At 49.9% G+C, this 25000-nt stretch overlaps 1 protein-coding gene across 2 annotated transcripts in view; it reads right to left on the minus strand.

Annotated features, from left to right (window-relative positions):
* The window catches only part of plpp3 (phospholipid phosphatase 3), a 46197-nt gene that overhangs the window by 4346 nt on the left and 16851 nt on the right, over positions 1–25000 (minus strand). Inside the window, exons 2-5 of one of the 2 annotated variants that reach the window (XM_012836164.3) lie at positions 18377–18534; positions 15016–15296; positions 14527–14584; positions 4085–4261 (exon numbers count right to left, since the gene is read on the minus strand). In XM_012836164.3, the coding sequence (XP_012691618.1) occupies positions 4085–4261; positions 14527–14584; positions 15016–15296; positions 18377–18534 (674 nt within the window). Of the gene's footprint in view, positions 1–4084; positions 4262–14526; positions 14585–15015; positions 15297–17731; positions 17890–18376; positions 18535–25000 lie in introns of both variants that reach the window. The other variant, XM_012836163.3, reaches the window with a different exon arrangement.

Below are 25000 nucleotides of genomic sequence, written 5' to 3' on the forward strand. Positions count from 1 at the left end.
TATGTTTGTATATGGAAACGCTGGCATGTGTGTGTCTGAATCTGGTTTTTGTGTGTATGTGTGTGGAAACTGGTACACCGGTGTGTATGTGTGTATGTATGTAAGTAAGTATGTATGTATGATTGTATGTATGTATGTATGTATGTATGTATGTATGTGTGTGTGTGTATGTATGTATGTATGTATGTATGTATGTATGTGTGTATGTGTGTATGTGTGTATGTGTGTATGTAAGTATGTATGTATGTATGTATGTATGTATGTATGTATGTGTGTATGTGTGAGTGTATGTAAGTATGTATGTCTCGTAGCTTTATTTGGTTTTCACCTTTGTACGTCGCTTTGGATAAAAGCGTCTACTAAATGACTAAATGACTAAATGTAAATGTAAACGTATGTATATATATGAAATGACTAAATGTAAATGTAAATGTAAACGTGTGTGTATATATGAAATGGCTGGCCATGCTGGGGGGGATAGGGAGGAAAGGGAGCTCTAGTCCTGTGCTGCAGCTGCTTCCTGCTGTCTGGCCTTGCCCTCTGCATGGCAGGAAACTCCCCGGCCTCAACCAACACACACGCCCGCCCACCCGCCCGCCCGTCAGACTGCTCCACGTCACGCCACCAAAAATGGGCCAATGCTGACGAAAAGACCCCTAATACCGGCATGGTTCCTCCAAACCAGGAAATGCCAGAGGACGTGGCCGCCCTGTCTCCCAGGTGACGCAGACCAAACATTCCGATGGAGCTCCTCCATCACTAGGTGTGTAAGAAAATATTGATACACTTGAGTATCGTAATATTATGTCGTTTTGTGATACTGTATTGATTCTCAAAAACACTAAATCGATTTTTTTTTCTCTTCTCAGATTGCACAAAAAGCAACACTATGTGACTGTGGGGAATGCAAATGCAGATCGCACTGTTCTGATTGCATATATAAATTTGTATGATTTTTGATCCGAGTTTATGCATATGGTGGTTTTTTTTTTCCAACTATGACGGTTTTCCGAAAATTAGATTAAAAAAAAGACACGGCAAAAATTGGCGGCCAATGTGTTTCACGTTCGGAGCCGGAGGGGTCCCTGTTGGTCATCAGTGGCTTTTTAAAGAAGAAGAAAAAGAAATCCATATTTGAGCTCACTTGAGGTGAGAGCACTCCAGGAAGCAAAGATCACAAACTCAACCAACCCCCCCTCAACCTTCTCGTTTGGACCGCTCCACCAACCCCCCCTCAACCTTCTCGTTTGGACCGCTCCACCAACCCCCCCTCAACCTTCTCGTTTGGACCGCTCCACCGAAATGTGTCGGCGCCAAGACTCACAACTGCCAACCAGAGCCCGACGCTCCAGAACAACCCCTTGAAAGACGTGTGGCTGAAATGAATGCCGATGTAAGCCGTCGTTCGTGTGACGGTCAACGTGTGAAGCCACGGTCATCGGAGGAGGAGGAGGAGGTTGGGCCATCCCTCCGCAGTAATAAATACACTCCGAGGCCCAGATAGGCTGAGCGGCTGGCAGGCCTCAGTGTGTGATGGATAGGTCTGGAGCTCTAGGGGCCGGCCTAGTGTGTGTTTTCATTTGTTCTGCAGCCATGGAGCCTTTTACGCGGTCTCCCCAAAGGTTACTCCTCTAAACTTTCTCTGGTTATTAGTGATGTTTTAATTGAGCCTCCAAAGTGCTCACAGATGTGAACTGATGCTCGGGAAAGGCTTGGGAAGGGGAGGCTGAGTGGCTCCCAAACGTGCGATCGCTGTTAAAAAAGAAAATCGAAGAAACTGAGGCTTGGTTTGGCTGCACTGTGCAGGGAGTTTTTATTGGGGGGGCGGGGGTGGGGGTTGGGGGGTGGGGAGAATTCTCTTGACTCACATTGGCGACAAAAACAAAAGAAAACTAACAAAAACAAAACAAGACAGAGCAACTGTACAGCTGTACTCTTTGGGGAACAAGACACGAGACAGAGACAAACAAAACACTTCTCTTCCTGTCTCTTCCCTGGCCTGAGCACGAGACATCAGCTGAACCCACTTGAGAACACAATTCATTCGTTTTTTAAAGTGTCGCAATTATCCTGGAATGCTTCTAAGTGAATCACGAGAAACGAGAAACGAGCTCTGAGAACGAACAGCTCCTGGCATCGACACACATCCCACAGTCCCATGCAGACCATCTCTACTCAAAACAAAAGCGCTCTCAGAAAGTGTGTTCATTTTCAGGTAATGCAATTCAGTAACACAATCAAAAACTGCGCATGCAATCAGTGTGATTAAAGGGCAATGTGTCCATCAGGCCCATGCTCTGGGGGTGCAGACGACCCTGCCTGCCAAGAACCGCTACCCCCAGAAATCAACCTGGTGAGGGAGTGTCATCGTCAGTGCCAAGTGTTGCCTGGCGCTGCCAGGCGTCAGAGGAAGCCTCTGCGAAAGCACTTTACCGTTTTTTACGGGGCTAACGATTTCCATGTTTGTGTTTGGGTTCTCCTGTCAGAGTGTAGCGGTGGGTGGTTGTAGAGGGGGTGGGCTGAGAAGTGCTGATGGTTGGTTGGTTGGTGATTGGGGGGAGGCTGGAGATTTTAATAGGCCTGTCGCCCTCTCCTTTCCCCCAAATGTTCCCTCAATCACTGGACCACAGTCTGCTAGGCTGATAAAACGTCTATGCCAATGGGTGAGGAGGGGAAGGGAGGCACACCGAAATAATTAACAGCGTCATTTCTTTTTTTGTTAAAGGCCGAGCTCTCCATCGTTTCTTTACCACGTCTCTTTCTTCACCTTCTACGTCTTTTTTTCTCTCCCTCTCTCCCTCTCTTCACCCAAATTCAATTTTCCTCGGCACCATCCAGCTTAGTGAGGCTGTAATGGCTGCTGAGATCGTCTGGCAGCGCCTGCCGCGATATGTGTCACAAGTGGAGGGTGCTACGATCCTTTTTTTCCATCACACTCATTTGTGTTGCCTTAGACACACACACACACACACACATTCACTGTCGTTAAAAAAAAAAAAAAAAACTCAACACGGCAGAGTTGAAGGAAGGCTCCAGGCAATGTGCTTTTGATTAGGAGCGAATCAGATTTTCTCCACTCCGCTGGCTGTGTAATTTCATGGACGAGGGATGGGGAGGGTGGGGTTTCTGTGGAGAATGTCCTGGAGAAGCTCCAGAGATATTTTATGGCTCAGTACCAGTTTCAGTTCTCTTACCATCCTCACTTCAGCCGGAGAACATGATGAGGACTTTCTAACTCCAGGACCTCTTTGGAGCTCGTCATGGGAGGAGGCGCGAGCCAAACCTCAAGCCAAACAGTGTACCTCTCGGAACAATGGCTGAATGCTGGGAGGAGCGCTGACTTCCTGAACTTGTCAGCTCTTAGGAGGGGTTGGAGGGGGGGGAGGAGGGGGCAGTGCAGGCCACAGTTGATGTACTAGGGATCTCACTCTTCTTCTCTGTCCAGGGACTAACACTGCGCTTTTTAGATGTTTTATTATCATATCTGTATTACGTATCACATGGCCAGGAGCAACATTGACATGTAAACTTGACTTAATAACCATTTCATCCAAGACACGAGGACTTCATCTTAGCACAACAGAAATAGCAAGTGAGAAGGGACACAACAGAAGAAGAGAGATTAACAGAAGAAGTGGAGCTCTGAGCAGATATGAGAAGAGAAGAGAAGAGGAGAAGAGAGGAGAAGAGAAGAGAAGAGAAGAGAAGAGGAGAAGAGAAGAGAAGAGAAGAAGAGAAGAGAAGAGGAGAGGAGAAGAGAAGAGAAGAGAAGAGAAGAAAAGAGGAGAGGAGAAGAGAGAAGAGAAGAGAAGAGGAGATAAGAAGAGAAGAGGAGAGAAGAGAAGAGAAGAGAAGAGAAGAGGAGAAGAGAAGAGAAGAGAAGAAAAGAGGAGAAGAGAAGGAGAGGAGAAGAGAAGAGAAGAGAACAGAAGAGAGGAGAAGAGAAGAGAAGAGAAGAGAAGAAGAGAAGAGAAGAAAAGAGGAGAGGAGAAGAGAAGAGAACAGTATAGAAATGTGGGTGCAGTTGAGACAGAACTCTACAGTGAGGAGGGAGAGAGGAGACATGATTGAGAGGTCCACTCACTATGCAGTAAGCCACCAGGGCCCCCTGGACGAAGCCGGCCAGCACGTCCGTCGGGTGGTGTTTGTGGTCGGAGACGCGGGACAGGCCGGTGTAGAAGGCCATCATCAGCAGCGTGAACTGCAGCAGCGGCCGCAGCAGACGAGCCCCACGCCACGAGAAACGGGATTGCAGGTAAAACTGAGGAAAGAGGCAGGGAGGGAGGAGAGTTAATATACATTAACACACACAACATGTATACGTTTAAAGCAACACATATGTATGTATATAAATGGTCTATGGCGGGTCTGTGGAGGTATGTTGGTCAGTGGTGTAGGTCAGCACAGGAGGATAGTGTAAACAGACTTATGAATGGAGGAGGACCTTCAAAATGGATACTGGATACTAATCTTAACACACCCGCTCACACACACATGTACCCACACACTCTCACACAGTGTGTTCTGAGCAGTCTGAACAGTCTGAACACATTGCACCTGCAAGAAGCACAGCCACACACACTCACACACATGTACACACACACAATCACACACACACGCATGTACTCACACACACTCGCACACACACACGCATGTACTCACACACACACACACACACGCATGTACTCACACACACACACATACACACTCAGACTTCCTCCTGACATGGGTCTGGTGTGGTCCAGTCTGTGGACAGTCTGGTTCAAGCCAGAGGAAGAGGAAGGCATAGCAGTGATGTTGGCAGTTTGAACACACACTCTACCCTGGCAGCTGTGCAAACAGCAGAGTCACTATAAGAGGGGTAACACACATGCAGGTCCATTTTCAACACTCTTTCAAACATCTGTCTCTCTCTCTCTCTCTCCCTCTCTCTCTCTCTCTCTCTGTCACTCTCACTCATTAAACTCTCTTTCTCTGTCTCTCCCTCTCTTTGTGTCTAACGTCACATGCACGTGTGACTTTTTTATTGTCTTTCAAGCTCCGCTAACGAGTGTTTAAAACCCCTGTGCTCGGAGGCAAAAACAGGACAATATGGTAATGGCCAAGGTGAACGACGGGGCAACAGGGAAGGGGAGGCCAAACTGGGGGAGGCCAGACTGTGAGTTTAGAATGTGTCGGACGGCTCAAGGTCAATCAAGAGGCCAGACTGTGAGTGTGTGTATGTGTGTGTGTGTGTGTGTGTGTGTGTGTGTGTGTGTCACGGCTCAAGGTCAATCAAGGACCTCGCTCGCTTCCCGTCTTTACTCTGCATACACCACAGCTTCCTGTGCAAGGCATGCTGGGATGTTTGGGGATGTTTTGGTGTAAAGGGTGAAGAAAGAAAGGAGCCAAGCAACCCCACCCAACAGCCCCCCCCCCCTCCCTCAACCCCAACCCCCCCCCCCCCCAAAAAAAACCTCTCTCTCTCTCTCTCTCACACATTTACACTCACACACACGTAATGTGTCCAGGCTTCTCACGCACACATCGTACACCCATCCACCTCCCCACACACACACACACACACACACACAGACACACACACACACACACAGACACACACACACACACACACACACACACACACACACACAAAGACCAAAGAGCCTGTCGGCTGGGCCTAACAATAGAGAGCTCCATAACGAGCCTCCTGTCATGTGCCTCTCCCGATTAAGGTGTGCACAAGGTCAGGTCTGTCTTCCTGGAAGACACGGCAGCAACAGCCATGGGTTATTGTTGTGCTTTCCTCCGTCTTGCAGGGGAAAGGATTCCTCCCAAAGAAGGTTTGGGAAATGCATTTTCCCACCGGGAAATGGGAGCGCTGTGCTCCTGTTTGTCAGCTTCTGGCCGCCCGAGCTTTCATCCTCCTCTATGACACACACACACACACACACACACACACACACACACACACACACACAGTTCACACATAACATCACACAAACACACACACATACACACACACACCACCACCTTTCATCTCTACCTCTCTCTGACCTTAGCCACCACTGTGGAGATGTGACATCAGACATGACTGATCTACACACACTGCCACAGTCCTACTCTTGATATCTGAGTTACCAGACACAACAAACAGGTTACCAGACACAACAAACAGGTTACCAGACACAACAAACAGGTTACCAGACACAACAAACAGGTTACCAGACACAACAATCAGGTTACCAGACACAACAATCAGGTTACCAGACACAACAATCAGGTTACCAGACACAACAAACAGGTTACCAGACACAACAAACAGGTTACCAGACACAACAGTCTTATCTCCTACTACGCTAGTGTGGAGAGAAGGACAGAGGGGGAAGAACCCCAAACATGCCCCTCTACAGCCCCGTGCAGTGAGGGCCGAGAGGCCTGACTGCTCCCCTGAAGACGCATAAGCATCTTATCAGCCTCGTCAGAAACACCAAACCCAAACAAAGACATCCAGTCACAGAGAGGGGAAGGCCGAGGAGTGTGTGTGTGGGTGTGGGTGTGTGTGGGTGTGTGTGTGTGTGCATTCAGCCAGAAGAACTGAAATTGAGACACATTTGTTTTGTCCACAGACTGTCAGCCCTCAACTAGACATCAGGGGGAAGTGGACGAGCGATGTGATTGGTTCTTGCGGTGATGTGTTCTTCTGGCTGATTCTGAAAGTGGACGAGCCATGTGATTGGTTGATTCTGAAAGTGGACGAGCGTTGTGATTGGTGCTTGCGGTGATATGTTCTTCTGGTTGATTCTGAAAGTGCGCTGATGTGACCTGTCTCCTGGCCTGCCTCCTCAAGCTTCTCAGCTTGCCTGGTGTGTGTGGGTGTGGGTGTGTGTGTGTGTGTGTGTGGGTGTGTGTGTGTGTGTGTGTGTGTGTGTGTGTGTGTGTGTGTGTGGGTGTGTGTGTGTGTGTGTGTGTGTGTGTGTGTGTGTGTGTGTGTGCGCTGGTGTGACCTGTCTCCTGGCCTGCCTCCTCTGGGGGCTGGACAGCTTTCAGAACAGTGCAGCGTATTCTTTTGTCAAATTGCAATGCAAGTTTCTCTCTTATGCTGTCTGCGGGGATGAAGCATTATTGAAAACAAATGTGTCAATGAAGCCTTTGTGTGGATTCCCAAGACGAAGGGAGCATACGGCAGAGGCACACAAACCCACAGCACTGTGGTCTGCAGAGGAATTACTAAAGAATGTCTTTGTCTGGGACTCCATTCATTGAAGTGACTATTTACAAAATTACACGAGGACGTGAGAAAAGAAACAGTTATGAGACCGTCTAATTCCTCTCACATGATTCATGTCAACCGCACCAAGTATTTGACGGGTAGTGAGAACAAATGACTCTGAAAAGCATGCTCTGTTCTCTTCTGCATGGCCTGCAGATGTGTGTGTGTGTGTGTGTGTGTGTGTGTGTGTGTGTGTGTGTGTGTGTGTGTGTGTGTGTGTGTGGTGCTGACGGGCACTCTCTGTACTCCACTCCGAGAACAGGTCTCCAAAAAGACCTCCGTCGAAACACCCGAGTAAAACAAAACCATATCCACATCAGCCGTGGCAGGGATAAGATGATTTGTTCTCTGAATTAGCGGATACTTAGTGGTAATGAGGGGGTTAAAAAGGAGTGAGAGAGTGTTACACATCTCTAGTCCTCGATCTTTCTTCATTCACCCCTCTTTGGCTCGTCCACCCTCCAGCCCTCACAACACAAAGCCGTGACATTCCTGATGATTTTTCACCCATAACATAAACATGGGGCCAACGGAAAAAACAATGCCCTAAGGAAAGAGCGAAGAGATGGATGTCAGACGGAAAAAAGAGTGTGTGTGTGTGTGTGTGTGTGAAGGGGCTTCCAAAGCTCTGTATACCCATCCAGACCCATCCAGGCCTGGAGGTGTCCCCTGAAGGCTCATCTGAGGCATCCCATGCATGCGCCACACAATGGGGGGAGAGGGACACACACCCCCCGCCCCCGCCCCCGCACTGGAGCTCATACCAACACACACACACACACACACACACACACACACACACACACACACACACACACACACACACACACACACACACACGCACACACCCCCGCACTGGAGCTCATACCAACAGTGCCGAGCGCAGACGCTAATCTCTCAGTGAAGAGACAGCACAAGTGGGACTCGAAGGCAGGAATCAAAGCCAACACTTGGCAGGTCAGAGGGCCACATCCCAGCTGAGAGGTGTCACCGGGGGCAGTGATAGTGAGGGGCGAGTGACAAAGCGTTGCCAGGCGCCGTTTCTCCTGCCAGACCTGCATTGGCTGGCAACAGTGCCAACACCGACGGCAATGTCTGCAGGCACACAACACGAAGATGTAGTACAGCGACGGGTGTACAGATAAGGGCCACTGTGTCTCTGTGTGTGTGTGCGTGTGTGTGTGTGTGTGTGTGTGTGTGTGTGTGTGTGTGTGTGTGTGTGTGTGTGTGGAGGACAGAGGCCCGGGGCTCTTCAAAGGCATGTACCCAACCCTGCTGCGCGGGGAGAGCTGGGCCCTGTTCACTTCTGGCTCTGCCACACACACACACACACACACACACACACACACACACACACACGCAGACACACACACACACACACACACACACACACACACACACACACACGCAGAGGTCCAAAAGAACAGATAAATATTTGTGTCATCCGCAGGAAGAGAGGAGGAGCGAGAGAATAGGCCAGGAAAATGGTTTTGTGTGTCTCTCTCTCTGTGTGTACTGGTGACCGCGTGTGTGTGTGTGTGTAAGTGTTATGTGTGTGTGTGTGTGTGTGTGTGTGTGTGTGTGTGTGTGTGTGTGAGAGAGAGAGGGGTGAGAAAGAAGTAGAGAGAGATGAATGGATAAAGAAAACACAAAGCAGGACAAACGAAAGAATCCTCTCTTCACTCCCCACTCACACACACACACACACACACACACACACACACACACACACACACACACACACACACACACACACACACACACACACACACACACACACACAACACACACAGGAATAAAACACAAAGCAGGACAAACGAAAGAATCCTCTCTTCACTCCCCACTCTCAGACAACATCCAGTATTGATTACATTGCTCAACTATATTGCGCCATAAACAATAGACATTGACTCAGTGATCAATAGACATTGGCTCAGTGATCAATAGACATTGACTCAGTGATCAATAGACATTGACTCAGTGATGCACTTGTGCCAAAGCATTCAGTCAGCTGTGTCAGAGGCTCTCCTTTTGCTTTGCTTTATGTGGATTTCCTCTGGACTGACCCCGGATCAGCCGCTAGGCCTCACCACCACAGCCCACCGCCGTCAATCAGGCAGGGCTGCTACGCTCTCTAATCAGTGGGAGACATCTCGCCACTACATGAACCAGACACCGCTTTCATTCCTCCGGCTCACACTGAGAGGAGAACTGAACGAAACACGAAAGAGAAAGAGAGAGAGAGAGAGAGAAAGCCAAAACCAGTGACCAGGAAGTGGCCAGTAAAACAAGCAACTTCAAAGTGAGATCGAGCAGCCATGCGTCCAGCCCTGTCCAGCTCCGTCCAGCGGTCCGTGCCATCTCCCGCTGACTGGGGCTGCTGAGGACAGACAGACAGCCTCCTCTCCTCTCCTGTCTTCTTGACTGGGGCTGCTGAGGACAGACAGACAGCCTCCTCTCCTCTCCTGTCTTCTTGACTGGGGCTGCTGAGGACAGACAGACAGCCTCCTCTCCTCTCCTGTGTTCTCAAAGTTCCTCTTGTCTCCACTTCCTCTCTTCCCATCTAATATCCTTGCTCTTCGTGTCCTCTTAGTTCCTCTCTTATCCTTCCTTTTCGTAGAGCTCTGGTCGCTGAGCAGGTCCTAGCCTCTCTAAATGAGTCAGCATATGGAAGGCATGTTCTTCTACTTTAGTAGTATGTGTAGTTCCAGAGAACCAAACTCTCTCCTCTCTTCTCTTCTCCTCCACTCTGTTCTTCTACTTTGGTAGTATGTGTAGTTCCAGAGAAAATCAAACTCTCTCCTCTTCCCTTTCTCTTTCACTCTATTCTGTCTCTTCCCTTTCATCTTGTTCTCTCCACTCACTTCTGCATCTGTACTTCTGGGGCTGCCTCCTCTCTTCTCCTCCTCTCCTTTTCTCTTTCTTCCATGTCTCTTTGGTTCTCTGCCTTCCCCACACTCCAGCGGCTGCGCTGGCTCTCCTCCTGTTGCCACGGCGAGCTGGAAACCTCAGCACTATGCGGTTAATGTGTCACCGTGCGGTTTGGGCACTATGGAGACACTCTGGAGACACCCCCACCCCCCCTCCACCCCCCCTCCCATACACACACACACACACACACACACACACACACACACCACACCACCCCTCCTTCTCTGTCCTGTACTCTCTACAGCCAAACCAGAGCCCATCTGCAGAACTCCAGAGCTGTCAGGCTGGAGGTTACGGAGAGGCCGGGAAATACCCGGTGAAATACCCGCTGCAGTGCCCACGGGAGCACCCGCTACAGTGCCCACAGGGGCACACGCTGCCCTGAACCACACAGCACTGCACAAGGCCGCCGTCACCATGTTTGACATCTGTGTCCACTCGCGGTTGGCTGCAGAGTTATGGAACAGCGTAAGGGCACACAGCACAGACTCAATGCTAACCTACAGGCTAACGCAACACAGGCGCACAGCACAGACTCCATGCTAACCTACAGGCTAACTCAACACAGGCGCACAGCACAGACACACAGCACAGACTCCATGCTAACCTACAGGCACACAGCACAGACACACAGCACAGACTCCATGCTAACCTACAGGCTAACGCAACACAGGCGCACGGAACCCCATTTAGAGTAAACCTGATTGGTGAAACGGAGCAGATTCAATAGCACAACCACACCAAGCGTCGCCACAAGCCTGGAAGTTACAGCAAAAGGGCAGTTACCCTTAGCAACACAACATGGTATGAAAATGTTAAACGAATGGTGAATGATTACAACACATGTTTACGTGTGTAAAGCTGGAATGCTGGGAAATACCCGTGTATGATGTCACTCTATGACTCATGTGGGGGTGTGTGTGTGTGTGTGTGTGTGTGTGTGGGGGGGGGGGGGGGGGTTATCTAATGAATCCTGCTGGTAGCTTTGTTCTTTAAGCCCACTGCCTCATTTTCTCTTTATACAACTGGCCCCTATTTCTGACACACACACACACACACACACACACACACACACACACACACACACACACACACACACACACACACACACGTGCGCACGCGCGCACACACACACTCACACACATACAGACGTATGTATCAGTGCAGCTACAAAAGCAATCAGTTTAACAGTCTCAACAAAGGGTGGAAATTATGACATTGAGCTTTTACTACAGACACAACAATAATTGAGCTAGCTGTGTCTCAGCCAAAGAGAAAGCCACATGAAAACAGTGGGAAGACATGAGAGAAGAGAGAGGATCCTGTCTATGTTTGACATGGAGAGAGGAGAGGCTCCTGTCTATGTTTGACATGGAGAGTGAGAGTCAGGAGCTTTATGTGATCATAGATGTAAGCCAGCAGAACGCTAGCCAAGAATTCAACATTATCTCTCTCCATCGCTCCTTTCATTCTCTCTCTTTCTTTTGCTCTCGCTCTCCCTCTCTCTCTCTCTCTGTCTGTCCCTGAGGCTTTACTGCTGGGCCGTAATCTCTGTGTCTTTCACTGCTTAAATGCCAACACCTCACCAGGGCCTGAGCCATTGATGGAGAGACAGAGCAGGGGCATGAGAGAGAGAGAGAGAGAGAGAGAGAGAGAGAGAGAGCAGGGGCATGGGAGAGGCCTGGTCCTGCCTCAGGGAACTTGGGCTGGAGACAAAGGAGCGCTTTAGCACCGAGCCAGGGAACCACAAGAACCCGCCGCAAAGGGAGCGAGAGGGAGAGAGAGAGGAAGAGGGAGAGGGAGAGAGAGGGAGAGAGAGGGAGAGAGAGAGAGAGAGGGAGAGGGAGAGAGAGAGAAGAGGATGGAGAATGAGAGAGGAACAGCAGCTTGAGTGTAAGGCCAAGCTTGCAGATGCTGTGTAATACACAAGCGCTCCAATGTGTGTGTGTGTGTTTTGTGTGTGTGTGTGTGTGTTTGTGTGTGTGTGTGTGTGTGTGTGTGGGAGGGAGAACATTCTCTGGGCCTGGTCCACCATGTGTGGTGTGTGTTGTCCTGTGTAGTGGCGAGTGCTGGCTCTGCCCTTCCCTGTCGATACCCAGTCAATTGCAATGTGAACGCACTCGACATGCTGAAAAAGACAATTGTTTGTGTCACGAAACACTTTGCGCTGCAGGGCCAGATTTTCCCGTCGTTTCCATTTTACGCTCTCAGGAATGGAGAACTCCTGGCCTGGACTAGTGGCCCAGCTTCTGTGTGTGTGTGTGTGTGTGTGTGTGTGTGTGTGTGTGTGTGTGTGTGTGTGTGTTTCTGGCCTGGACTAGTGGCCCAGCTCGAGCTCGAGCTGAGAGCAGCGCAGCTGTCAAACTCACACATTAGTTTAATTGCAACTCAGAGAGAATTAGGGTCAATGCAGTTTGATCCTCCGCAGGACGGCTGTTAGTGCAGAGGGTGTGTGTGTGTGTGTGTGTGTGTGTGTGTGTGTGTGTGTGTGTGTGTGTGTGTGTGTGTGTGTGTGTGTGTGTGAGGGTCCTGCAGGAGTCTCAGTCCACCTGCACTGCCCAGGGTCTCCACTTTCAGTGCTCTTGGCAGCGTCTCCTTTTCTTGCTCTCTCTCTCTCTTCCCCTCTCTCCTTTTCTTGCTCTCTCTCTCTCTCTCTCTCTTCCCCTCTCTCATTTTCTCACATTAGCTCTCTCAGAACTCAAGCAAGCTTAGCCACATCTGCTGCAAGTCCCCAACCCCCCCCCCCCCCCCCCCACCACTTCCCCCATCTTACGGCTCTCTGTTTGGGGGTTGTGCAAGGTAAAACTGCCTGAGGTGAGGTAAACAAGCAGATGGGCAAATACATAAATCTAGTCCCAGGCTGTGATTTGAGGCCTGTGGAGGTGGGTGGGTGGGGAAAGGGGAGGGGGTGCTCTGGGTCTTTCTGTGTGTGTGTGTGTGTGTGTGTGTGTGTGTGTGTGTGTGTGTGTGTGTGTGTGTGTGTGTGTGTGAGGGGGTGCTCTGGGGCTGACCAGAGGAGAGAGAGGAGGGATGGAATCAGCAGTGGGGTGTCTAATTAGTGCATGTCTGAAATGCAAAAGCCTTCAGGAGAGACGGCCCAAGAGGAGGCTTCACAACAGGTGGCAAAGAGAGAGAGTGGAGAGGGGAGAGAGAGAGAGAGTGGAGAGGAGAGAGAGAGAGAGAGTGGAGAGGGGAGAGAGAGAGAGAGTGGAGAGGGGGGGAGAGAGAGAGTGGAGAGGGGAGAGAGAGAGAGTGGAGAGGGGAGAGAGAGAGAGAGTGGAGAGGGGAGAGAGAGAGAGAGTGGAGAGGGGAGAGAGAGAGTGGAGAATGGAGAGAGAGAGAGAGTGGAGAGGGGGGAGAGAGAGAGAGAAGGAGAGGGGGGGAGAGTGAAGGAGAGAGGGGGAGAGAGAGTGAAGGAGAGGGGGGAGAGAGAGAGTGGAGAGGGGGGAGAGAGAGAGTGGAGAGGGGGGGATAGAGTGGAGGAGAGGGGGAGAGAGAGAGTGAAGGAGAGGGGGGAGAGAGTGGAGGAGAGGGGGGAGAGAGAGAGTGAAGGAGAGGGGGGAGAGAGAGTGAAGGAGAGGGGAGAGAGGGGGGAGAGAGTGAAGGAGAGGGGAAGAGAGAGAGAGTGAAGGAGAGGGGGAGAGAGAGTGAAGGAGAGAGGGGGGGGAGAGAGTGGAGAGGGGGGGAGAGAGAGTGAAGGAGAGGGGAGAGAGAGTGGAGAGGGGGGGAGAGAGAGTGAAGGAGAGAGGGGGGGGAGAGAGTGGAGAGGGGGGAGAGAGAGTGAAGGAGAGGGGAGAGAGAGAGAGAGAGAGTGAAGGAGAGGGGGGGGGAGAGAGAGAAGGAGAGGGGAGAGAGAGAGAGAGTGGAGAGGGGGGGAGAGAGAGAGTGAAGGAGAGAGGGGGAGAGAGAGAGAGAGTGAAGGAGAGGGGGGGAGAGAGAGTGAAGGAGAGGGGAGAGAGAGAGAGAGTGGAGAGGGGGGGAGAGAGAGTGAAGGAGAGAGGGGGAGAGAGAGAGAGAGAGTGAAGGAGAGGGGGGAGAGAGAGTGAAGGAGAGGGGAGAGAGAGAGAGTGGAGAGGGGGGGGAGAGAGTGGAGAGGGGGGGAGAGAGTGAAGGAGAGAGGGGGGAGAGAAAGTCTGCACAGCTGGTGGAATGTATCCACTCGAGAGAAGGAGCAGACATATTAAGACTGCTTCAACTTTTATTCACAGTCAAGTGAGGAGAAAGAGGGTGCTTTTGTGTGTGTGCGTGCGTGTGTGTGAGTGTGTGTGCGCGCACGCGCGCATGTGTGTGTGTGTGTGTGTGTGTGTGTGTGTGTGTGTGTGTGTGTGTGTGTGTGTACTTACTGCCAGGTAGAGCATTGTAAACATCGAAAACGAGGCGTGGCCTGAGAAGAATGATTTCCTAAAAACAGAAAAATGTATCATATTTAATTTCAACTCCATATAAGTAGTGCATGCAGATGTATGTGTGTGTCTGTATGAGTGTGTGTGTCTGTGAGTGTATGTCTGTGTGTGTCTGTGAGTGTCTGTCTGTGTGTGTGTGTGTGTATGTAAATGTGTGTGTGTGTGTGTGTGTGTGTGTGTGTGTGTGTGTGTGTATGTGTGTGTGTGTGTGTGTGTGTGTGTGTGTCTGTGAGTGTATGTCTGGGTGTGTGTATGTAAATGTGTGTGTTTGTGTGTGTGTGTGTGTGTATGTGAGTGTGTGTGTGTGTATGTGAGTGTATGTGTATGTGTGTGTGTGTGTGTGTGTGTGTGTGTGTGTGTGTGTGTGTGTGTGTGCGTGCGTGCGTGCGTGCGTGCGTGCGTGCGTGCGTGTGTGTGTGTGTGTGTTACCTGGCCTCCTGCACTTTGCTCGGGATCCCCAGGCACTTGTAATCAGTGATGTAGCCCAGGGAGCAGTTGATGAGCGTGAAGTCGGGATTGCACACCTCCAGGAAGTGGGGTCTCATGCGGCCCACCGACACCTTGGCGATGTCCGTGAACGACTGGCTGACGGCGCAGCCGAAGATGAACACGCCCACCTGCTTGTAGAGGGCGGAGACGTACGGGTTCCCGACGAAGGACTTGGAGCCCTCATTCAGGTAGTAGATCCTGTAGCACTCGCCAATGATGATCTAGGGAAACGCACACACACACACGTGTTTAACGGTCTACGTCACGACACCATCAGCACTCACTAGAATCAAACAGCCTCCAAAACAGAGAAATCACCCTCGGAGTCATCATCTCACACAAACACCAAGGCCCTCGGGGCAAGGCATGCATTCATCAGGTCATCGCGGGGTTAGATTAGCATGCAAAAGACATCCAGTCAAAAACAGCACTCGGGTGAGTATGACGCGGAAGGAGAGAGAGAGAGATGAAGTGAGAATCAGAGAGAGCAATCGAGAGAGAGTATGCGTTCAGAGATGGAAACCACAGTGAGAGTCAGAGAGAATCCAATCCAATACAGAGAGAGAGTAAGGCAGGTAGAAACAGAGAGAAAGAAATAGTGTGTGTGTGTGTGAGAGAGAGAGAGAGAGAGAGAGAGAGGAGAGAGAGAGAGGAGGAGAGAGAGAGAGAGATTGTCAATACAGACAGGAGAGCACAGATGAACATGAGAATGAGAATGAGAATGAGCATGGCCTGCCTCTCCTGAGGGTGAAGGAGATGAATGAAGGCGATCATGGGCCTCTGAGTTAAGCGCTAACACACATACGATGAAGAGATGGGAGATGGGAGAGGATGAGGCTGAGCTAATAAAGGATAGAAGACTATGCCATGAAATAGGCTATTTTAAAGACCCCTCAGAACGTCTAACATAAAAAGTGAATAATTCTTTCTGTATCTTTATGCTCTGTCTCTTATCGTCTACTTTAGCTTAGAGCAGTTAGTGTGAACCTCCTCTGCATGATGTGTTTAAATGTCTTCCCTAGAGATTTATTTTCTTAGTTGTTCAAATTCCAGGTCTTGAGTGGAGAGAGGGGGGGGGGAGTGTTTGTTTTGGCAGGCACAGCTGGGGAGCCTGATTGGGCGAGGATGGGGTTGTGTATTTGAAGTGGAGTGTTTGTCTCTGCCACACTTTCCCTCTCAGGGAGACCTGGGTGAGCGAGGTGGCAGCGGAGAGAAGAGACAGCTCTCCCTTGGGTCTGTCCAAAGCAGGGACGCTCAGAGAACATGTTGCTGCTATGTGTGTGTGTGTGTGTGTGTGTGTGTGTGTTTATGTGTATGGGTGCATGTGTGAGATTGGGAATTGGATTGGAGACACTGCTAATTGAGCACAGCTGTGTGTGAAGCTCCAGCCACACATACACACACACACAGACACACACACACACACGCACACATACGCACTCATGCACACACAAGAAAACACGCACACCACACACGCACACACACACTCACACGGCACACAAAAACACACACACACACACACACAGGGCCCTGGTTCCAATAAGCAGAACTGCTGAGCTGGGAGAAGTGTGTGCCTGCCACCATACGGCTGTGGAGCGGGAGCAGACATCGCCAGAGGCGCTGCCCCTGTTGGGGTTTATATGGAGTTGTAGGGTTGGGGTTGGAGCTGCGCCCACGACGGCTCATGGCTTCTGCCATCCACAGGCTCCAGCGCTAAAGCCTTGTTCCATTCCCCAATTCACGTGGAGGCTACGGAGATCTGTTACAAGGGCTTGGTGCCTGATGATGATCAAAACAGCTCGTAGGATATATATATATATACAGTATATATATGATGTGTACAGTATATATATATATACAGTATATATATATATATATATATATAAATAGGATTGTTTATGTTTTTCACTCTCCCTCTCTCTTCTTTTCTCTTTTTTTGTCTATTTTTTATTTATTTTTTTGTCTTTCTGTCACCACGGCTTCATGTCTGAATTCACTCTCAGGGACTGTTTTTATGCGGGAGGGAAAAGTCTCAGGGATCCACACGTGCTTTTGATTTATTTTCCTGCCCATCCTCTGAGCCCTCTGCTTTTGATTTAGTTTCCTGCCCATCATCTGAGCCCCTCTGCTTTTGATTTAGTTTCCTGCCCATCGACTGAGCCCCTCAGCTGCGTATGCTAAAAGCCCACTCTGTGTAGCGTGTCTGGAGGTGGGTTGGAAGAGTAGCTAGCTGCTAGTGCTGTTGTGTCTACATGTGTATGCGGAGATGATGTTTAGACAGTCCTTAAGGCACCTGGAAATGACACGGCATAAACATGCAAGCAACAAAAAACATGCACACACACACACACACACACACACACATACACAAACACACACAAACACACACAGTGAAGAAAGCAAAACATATAAGCAGCACTAGCGTGACACATCTCGACCAAGGAACCTATTGGATTTCACAACTTTCATTGATTCAGAGTCAGGGGCTACTAGAGTCTAGAGGGGTTTTTTTGGGGGGGGGGGGGGGGGGGGGGTACATCTGTTCTAAGTGTAGGGGGGGTGTTTACGTTCAGACTACTCCGCAGAGGGTAACAACACTAGAGGGTGTGTAAGGGATGTCCCCCCGAGAGAAAAATAGAAGTATCGGTAAACTTACAGAAAGGATGGCAATGAGAATGCCAGCGGCGCAAAGCACAGCATCGCTTATGGTGTCTCCGTTTTTGTACGGGTACTTGATGGACTCGTCGTGGCAGTAAAACCCGCGCTGGTAAGGCTTGATAGTGCTAGTTTCAATAATCAGGAAGGGCAGGCCAGCTACAGCGGAGAGAGAAGAGAGGAGAGGAGACACAAAGGTTCCAGGTCAGTAACCGAGACACAAACGGGGGGGTGTTGCACACAAACGCAGCGGCCGCAAGGAATCAGGGGATATCCGGGAGAGGGGGGAGGAGTCAGTGGTCGGCCATCTTGATGTTCCAGAAGAGTGATGGTCGACCGGACAAAATAAAACTGGGATAAAATTCCAGGCCACTTAGGCAACCCTATACCCTGCAAAACTAAAGCTTTTGAACTGTTATTTCTATGTACGTTTATGTTAATATTAGTCTATGGTTAAGTGCTGCCACCATGACGAATGTCTGACATGGTGGCTGCAGCTGAAGTCAGTGGTCAGCGGTCGATCATCATCTCTCTCGTGGGTCTCACGTCCGATGGCCTCTCTGACCCCTCGCTCCCCCCTCTCCCGGTCCCGTCCCGTGTCGGGGTGGTTGGGGCGCGGCTGCCGTTGTGTGTGTGGGCGACTTACGGACAGGGTGGGCAGCAGGACCCCGACCGCCACCAGGACGGAGGAGGGCACGGTGCTGCTCTTGAACGAGTAGCGGATGCTGTCGTCCGAGCAGTAGAAGCCTCGCCTGTACGGCGCCACGGCCGCCGTCTTGTGCAGCACGAGAGTGGGCAGCATGACTGCGCGAAACACACAACACGCCGGGGGGTCACAGTGGGGTCACACTCCAGGCAAGAGCACCCCAAGAACTTACCTGTGTCAGTGGCAACAACATTCCAGAACACACTCGGCAACATTCCAGAACACACTGAGCAAAATACACTTCCGACAAAATGGAACAAAAATACAACATCCTGGAAAACCTGGAATTCAACAAAAAACCTACATGGGGTTGGATTACATGAGTGGCAGAATACACCTGAGATTAAATTGAAATCAAAAAATTGTTTCTGTTTTCTCTTCCGTTTCTAATGAGGAAAGTTATCACGAATGATCCAGCATTAAACCAATGTAGTGCCCTAGTGCTTTACTTATACTCCTGAATAGCATCATAGTCTTCACATCACAGCATTTGGATGCATTTAAACACCCACATGAGAGGTGGAATTCACACTTAGCCGCTGCTAATGAAGGCACTCTTATTTGCCATGGCCACACTCTTAACGTTTGCCCAATTGACAGCTAAGACTGAAAAGCAAACAGTTTAGCTAAGTGTTGATTTCTCCGCGGCTTTGTTTAAAGTGGCACAATGGGAGATTGTGGCTTCCTCTTCCAACACCTCAAATATGCATCAACAAGGAGACTCTGCCAGCCTATTGTTAGCGCAAAGTAGCTTAGGCTTAAAACAATACGGCCTAATGACTTCAAGCAAAGCTTGCATTCAATCCAAAACAGAAGACTGCTAGTACTCTCTTAAGTATCTGCATGGAGGGATTAAACAACAAAAGCCTCAATGGCATCTTCTTTTTTTCCCCAAGCTAGGGTACTGTACGCAACAACCCTGTATTCCTAAACCCCAGGTGGCACTGCTTTATCCCTCTAACACCTGATTGGCTGGGGGCTGTTTTGGTTCAGGCTGGCCCTGATTGCAGTAAATCCCTGAATCAGTTTGCGAAGGACAGAGGCGTAACGTGAACCTCCACATGTTTGTCAGGCCCACCGTCAATTCCTGTGGGTTTCATCTCAGACACGTAAGGGAGTTTCTCGAGTGAAACGCCTCGAAGGCCAATGGGAATTATTCCGCTGGAATTACTAATTTGCGGCCGTGAGGTGAGGTGAGGTGGGGTGGGCACTACTGACTGTGCAGCTCACATCACGTCATGAAACCCGTGTCACGTGAACATGTCATGCGACTCTCAGACAGACCCGGGAGAAAATAAATAAATACATATTTCCAAATCAAAGCAAATCAAATAGGCGAGGAGGAGGAGGAGGAGGAGGAGGAGGAGGAGGTGGAAGCAGGGGGAGGAGGGCTTTAAATTGTGGTGGCCACTTTTTCAAAGGCTCGCCTTGAAGGACTGTAAAACGTGTGAATACCAAAGGAAAACAAAGCTGAGACTTCGCGCCGGCCACCCAAACTTTTTGAAAAAAAAAAAAATTCAGAGGAGGAGGGAAAATGAGGCGGGGTCTCTTGTGGCCTGTTGTGGTAGGAGGAGTGTGGTTAGACACAGGGGCAACTCGAGACCCGGCGTGGAGCCCACGGCTGCAATCTTTTCCCACTCAGACACACACACACACACACACACACACACACAAACATACATACTGCCGGGACCACAGGCATCTTATGCTATAGGCTAGGAATGAAGTGTACACCACACATAGTGGGTGTGAGCTGCTGGGTAAGTGGAAACGCAGGAGTGTGTGTGTGTGAAACACATGGCCACTTGATTACTCACGAGAAAAACCGGTACTGGTTCCACAAACAAGACGAGAACAACCACGCCAAGTTCAAACACGTCGCTCACACACACACACACACACACACACACACACACACACACACACTCACACACACACTCACACACCGCTCCTCATCAGGGTTGGGCATCCCATAATCAAGACTGATCAAGAAAAGGACAAGCGCCAAACTGATTCCCAGCGCTTCAAAAACACATCAACACATCTGTCCTTAAGGGTTAGGGTTAACCCAACACATCTGTCCTTAAGTGGCAGGACTACAGTTCAGTATGTGTTCAGAGGACATGTCTGTTGTTGGTACAGAAATGTTAAGGTTGAATAAAACTCAAGGTATCCGTTTTAAAGACATTTATAAACCTGCCGGACGGGGAAAAACAACATGCTTAATGATTCTCAAGCCCTTCACTAGTCCCATGCTGGGGAGACGGAGCCCAGAGTGCTGGCTCAGGTATTCCACATCAACCTGGAATCCCCCTCCTCTCTTCCTCTCTTCCTGTCTCTCTGTTCTCTTCATCCCTGCCTCATTTGGACAGCTGGGCTGGGCTGGACTGAGGGATGCTCAGCCCCGGGGAAGCAGACAGGGGAGTAGACACCTGGACAAATAAAAGACTCTGGGCTGTCAGGGCCGCTGTTTGGGAAGTCTGGGAGAAGGTGCAGGAGAGCAGGAGTGGGGGTCATTTCCTTTTGTGTGGTGGGACTGTAAGTGTTTGAGGGTTAGCCAGTTCAAACCCCACATCATGGGGGCAGGAGTGGAGGTCAAGACATTTGAGGCATACGCAAATTTGCAAACTCTTTCTTTTCTTTCCTTTCCCTCTCTCTCTCTCTCTCTCTCTCTCTCACACACACACACACACATAACTTTGCGTCAGCACATTAAAAAGGCAAGAATTTCAGTGCTTTCAACGTTTTTCCGTAGCCACTTAAAAGATGACTTGTCACACATACTAATTGGCCGACTGCGGAGGCCCCTACAAAGGGCTTTGACACTAATGGAATCTGCAGTCCTGTATGCAAACAGAGACCCTGCGGACCCAGGAAGCCAAAGAGCAAACAGTTTATTAAGGCTGCAGAGATTCCCATCACACTCGCTCCACAGATCCCCACAGCCAGATTAGAATGCAAATACAGAGAGAACAGTGAGAGAGATAGAAAGAGAGGAGGAGAGAGTGAAGGAGGGAAAGAGAGAAGCTGAATAAGTGGAGGATAGAGAGAGGCAGAAAGAGTGAGATAATATGAAAGGAAAAGGAAGAGTAGGAGAGAGGGAGAGAGAAAGAATGAAAGAAAGAAAGAAAGAAAAAAGACAGAATGAGAGAGAGCAGAGGAAGTCTCTCTCCTCCGTACTGTGCCCATCTGTTTACAAAAGGCCCTCTGTCCGTGCCCACCGCCTGAGCTCCAGGGCCCCACCACACCAGGCTGTCCCATTGTCCTACTGGTCATACCATTGCCATGAAAGCAGCCTGGTATTTTGAGATTCTCCCCATACCACACTTGGCTCTCCCCTGGCCCCCGCCCAGGACCACTCCAGTACCCATGCCCCCCCCCCCCCACAATCACAATCACAATAAGAAAAAAGGAGAGGGGGTGGTGGTGGGAAAAAAATCACACTTTTATGTGCCAAAAGAGGGAATCTGAGGGCCAACTCAGGCAAAAGCACAAAAAAGCATTCACCATGCCTTGATCCCAAAGCTGAATGACGAGCCGAGAGAAGGGGGGAATGCGTCTCAATGCTAATTCTGGATATGCTAATGGGCTAGCGCGGGAGGGCTCCTGATTGGGAGAAGAGAGAAAGAGAGCGAGACAGAGAAGAAGAGAAAAGAGGGTTCGTTGTTATTAGGAAAGAGGTCGTTTTGAAAGTTTGGAGGGCGGGAAAACAGCACTTTTTAGGAGCCATATTCTGTCAGTCTGTTCTGATAAACATACGTTTGAAAGCAATGCTATGTTGATGTCCTGATGAATGTGCCCTTTTGGCTGTGTGATGTTTTAAAGCAATGCTATGTTGTGCTATGCTATGCTAAGCAATGCTATGTTGATGTCCTGATGAATGTGCCCTTTGGCTGTGGGATGTCTTTTTCCCATAAAGCTCCAATCTCTGAATTGAATTACATGGGCGGGGGGTGGGGGGATTGGGGTAAAGGGGTCGTCTGCACAGCTGAATACACCGATGCCTGGGTACAGTGAATTAAAAAGGGAGAAAATGAAAGTTGAATGTGAATGTGAATGTGAATGTGCCCACATTGCGGGAGAAGTGCAAAGAAAAAGAGGGTGAGAGAGAGAGAAAGAGAGACAGGGAGAGGGAGAGGGAGAGGGAGAGGGGAGAGGGTGAGAGAGAGAGAAAGAGAGACAGGGAGAGGGAGGGGAGAGGGAGAGGGAGAGAAAGAGAGACAGGGAGAGAAAGAGAGACAGGGAGAGGGAGGGGGAGAGGGAGAGAAAGAGAGAGAAAGAGAGAGATAAAGAAAGAGAGAGATAGAGAAAGAGAGAGAGAGAGAGAGAGAGAGGGAGAGGGAGAGGGAGAGAAAGAGAGACAGGGAGAGGGAGAGGGAGAGGGAGAGAGAGAGAGAGAGGGAGAGGGAGAGGGTGTGAAAGATGGAGGGTGCTATTGCGTGGTGACCTACTAACACAAAGCCCAGCATTTGCAGCCAAACACTGTTAACAAACTCCCGAGAGGGCTCGCACATAACGGAACACGGAGCATTTGGCTGGTCCTCAATCATTCCTCTGTGAAATAACAAACTACAGTATCCCCCCAACAAGACAACCGCACTCAAATCTGATAAGCAAGCTCTCCAAGTCTTCATCAGTGTTTCCAGAGTATTGTCCAAACCCTTCAACAAAGTCAAGCCCTAATGCTTACCAGGAGAGCCTACTGGTGCACTCTTACACACACACACACACACACACACACACACACACACACACACACACACACACACACACACACACACACACACACAGACACACACACACACACACACACACACACACACACACACACACACACACACACACACAGTCCAGCTCAGTCCCTCAGGAAGATAATAAAAGTGCCATGCTGGGAGGATGTTTACGCTGTGTGCAGCTGTGTGTGTATTTATGTGTGTGTGTGTGTGTGTGTGTGTGTATGTGTGTGTGTGTGTGTGTGTGTGTGTGTTGGAGTGTGTGTGTGTGCGTGTGTGTGTATGTGTAAGTGTGTGTCTTAGAGTGTGTGTGTGTGCTTGTGTGTGTATGTGTAAGTGTGTGTCTTAGAGTGTGTGTGTGTGTGCTTGTGTGTGTGTGTAAGTGTGTGTCTTAGAGTGTGTAAAAAGGCTTGAGCACACATTCCCAGGGGCACGGAGTTGACTTTGCATAAACAGCTCATCCACCCAATGAGCTGCTCTGGAACGGGCTGCCCAATTAGACCTTAATGAAAAACAACTGGGGCCCTAATGCCATCAGGAGCCAGGGAGCGGTTCACTCTCTCCTACACACACAGACAACCACGTGCACATGTACACAGTCTCGCACGCACACACACACACACACACACACACACACACACACACACACACACACACACAATCTTTATAGGCAAGCACACATACAAACCAAGTTCATTTTATAAGTATGCACACACACTTACAAACACACACACACACACACACCTCACACACACACAATCACATGTGGGTGGCGTGGCTAGTCTTTTGTGGAGAAACTTTCAATTTGTGTTTATCAGATGGGGACACGCAGGCCTCCCCTTCGGAGGGGCAAGGGAGTAGAGGTGGGCTGCACACACACACACACACACTCACACACACACACACACTCACACATACAGGCCGTGCTGCGCTCCACGCCTGTTTCAAAACAATGCGCTCATGAGAAACACAGGAAAACATAAGCGAATTCTTGGCACGCACTTATCTGGGCCCAATGCCTTAATGCCATGCCACTCTCTCTTCCTCTCTCTCTCTCTCTCTGACACACACACACACACACACACACACACACACACACACACACACACAGGGTACATGAACACACCCTCACCAATACACACAAAGAGACTCGCTCTCTCTCTCTTACTCACTCTCTGATGTTATGCAAGATTCCAGTCTAAACACTGTATGCACAAGCTGGAAAAGGCAACTAGAGAGATGTGGTGCCCTAGTCCGTGTGTGTGTGTGTGTGTGTGTGTGTGTGTGTGTGTGTGTGTAAACATGCTTAATGTTTGTAAGTACAGAGTACAAAGTACTGACGTTGGCATGACGGCTCCAGACGTGTGTGAGTGATTATCAGTCACCGCTTCAATGTACGTGTGTGTGTGTGTGTGTGCGCATGCATGTCCTTAGCGTGTGTGATGTCTATGTCGTGTGTGCATAAGTGTGTTTGTTTATCTGTTTGAGCTGCAGCCTTGGTGGCTGTGCTTTGATTGGCTTACGTGGTTAATTTTAGGTGCCAGGCCATCATGCGGGTCAGATGAAGTCAGTGGCACTAACGTGAAGCGACAGCTGGAATGAACGGCTGACCCTGAGCCACATTGGGCCCTCGTCTGGCCCAGACCCGGCTCAGCCTCAGCTACTCTCCGGGGGCGCTGAGTGCAGTCCCATCTGATGTCTGCTGCAGAAACTCTCCCAAGTTCAGCAGCACTCAGAGCTGGAGAGATTTAGTGGCTCTCAGATGCTCAAACAGAGGTTTACCTGGTCACTGATACTTTAATCTAATGTACTGTAATCACGTACGCTACTT

Source organism: Clupea harengus, chromosome 10 (assembly GCF_900700415.2).
Source record: "Clupea harengus chromosome 10, Ch_v2.0.2, whole genome shotgun sequence".
Taxonomy (NCBI): Eukaryota; Metazoa; Chordata; class Actinopteri; order Clupeiformes; family Clupeidae; genus Clupea; species Clupea harengus.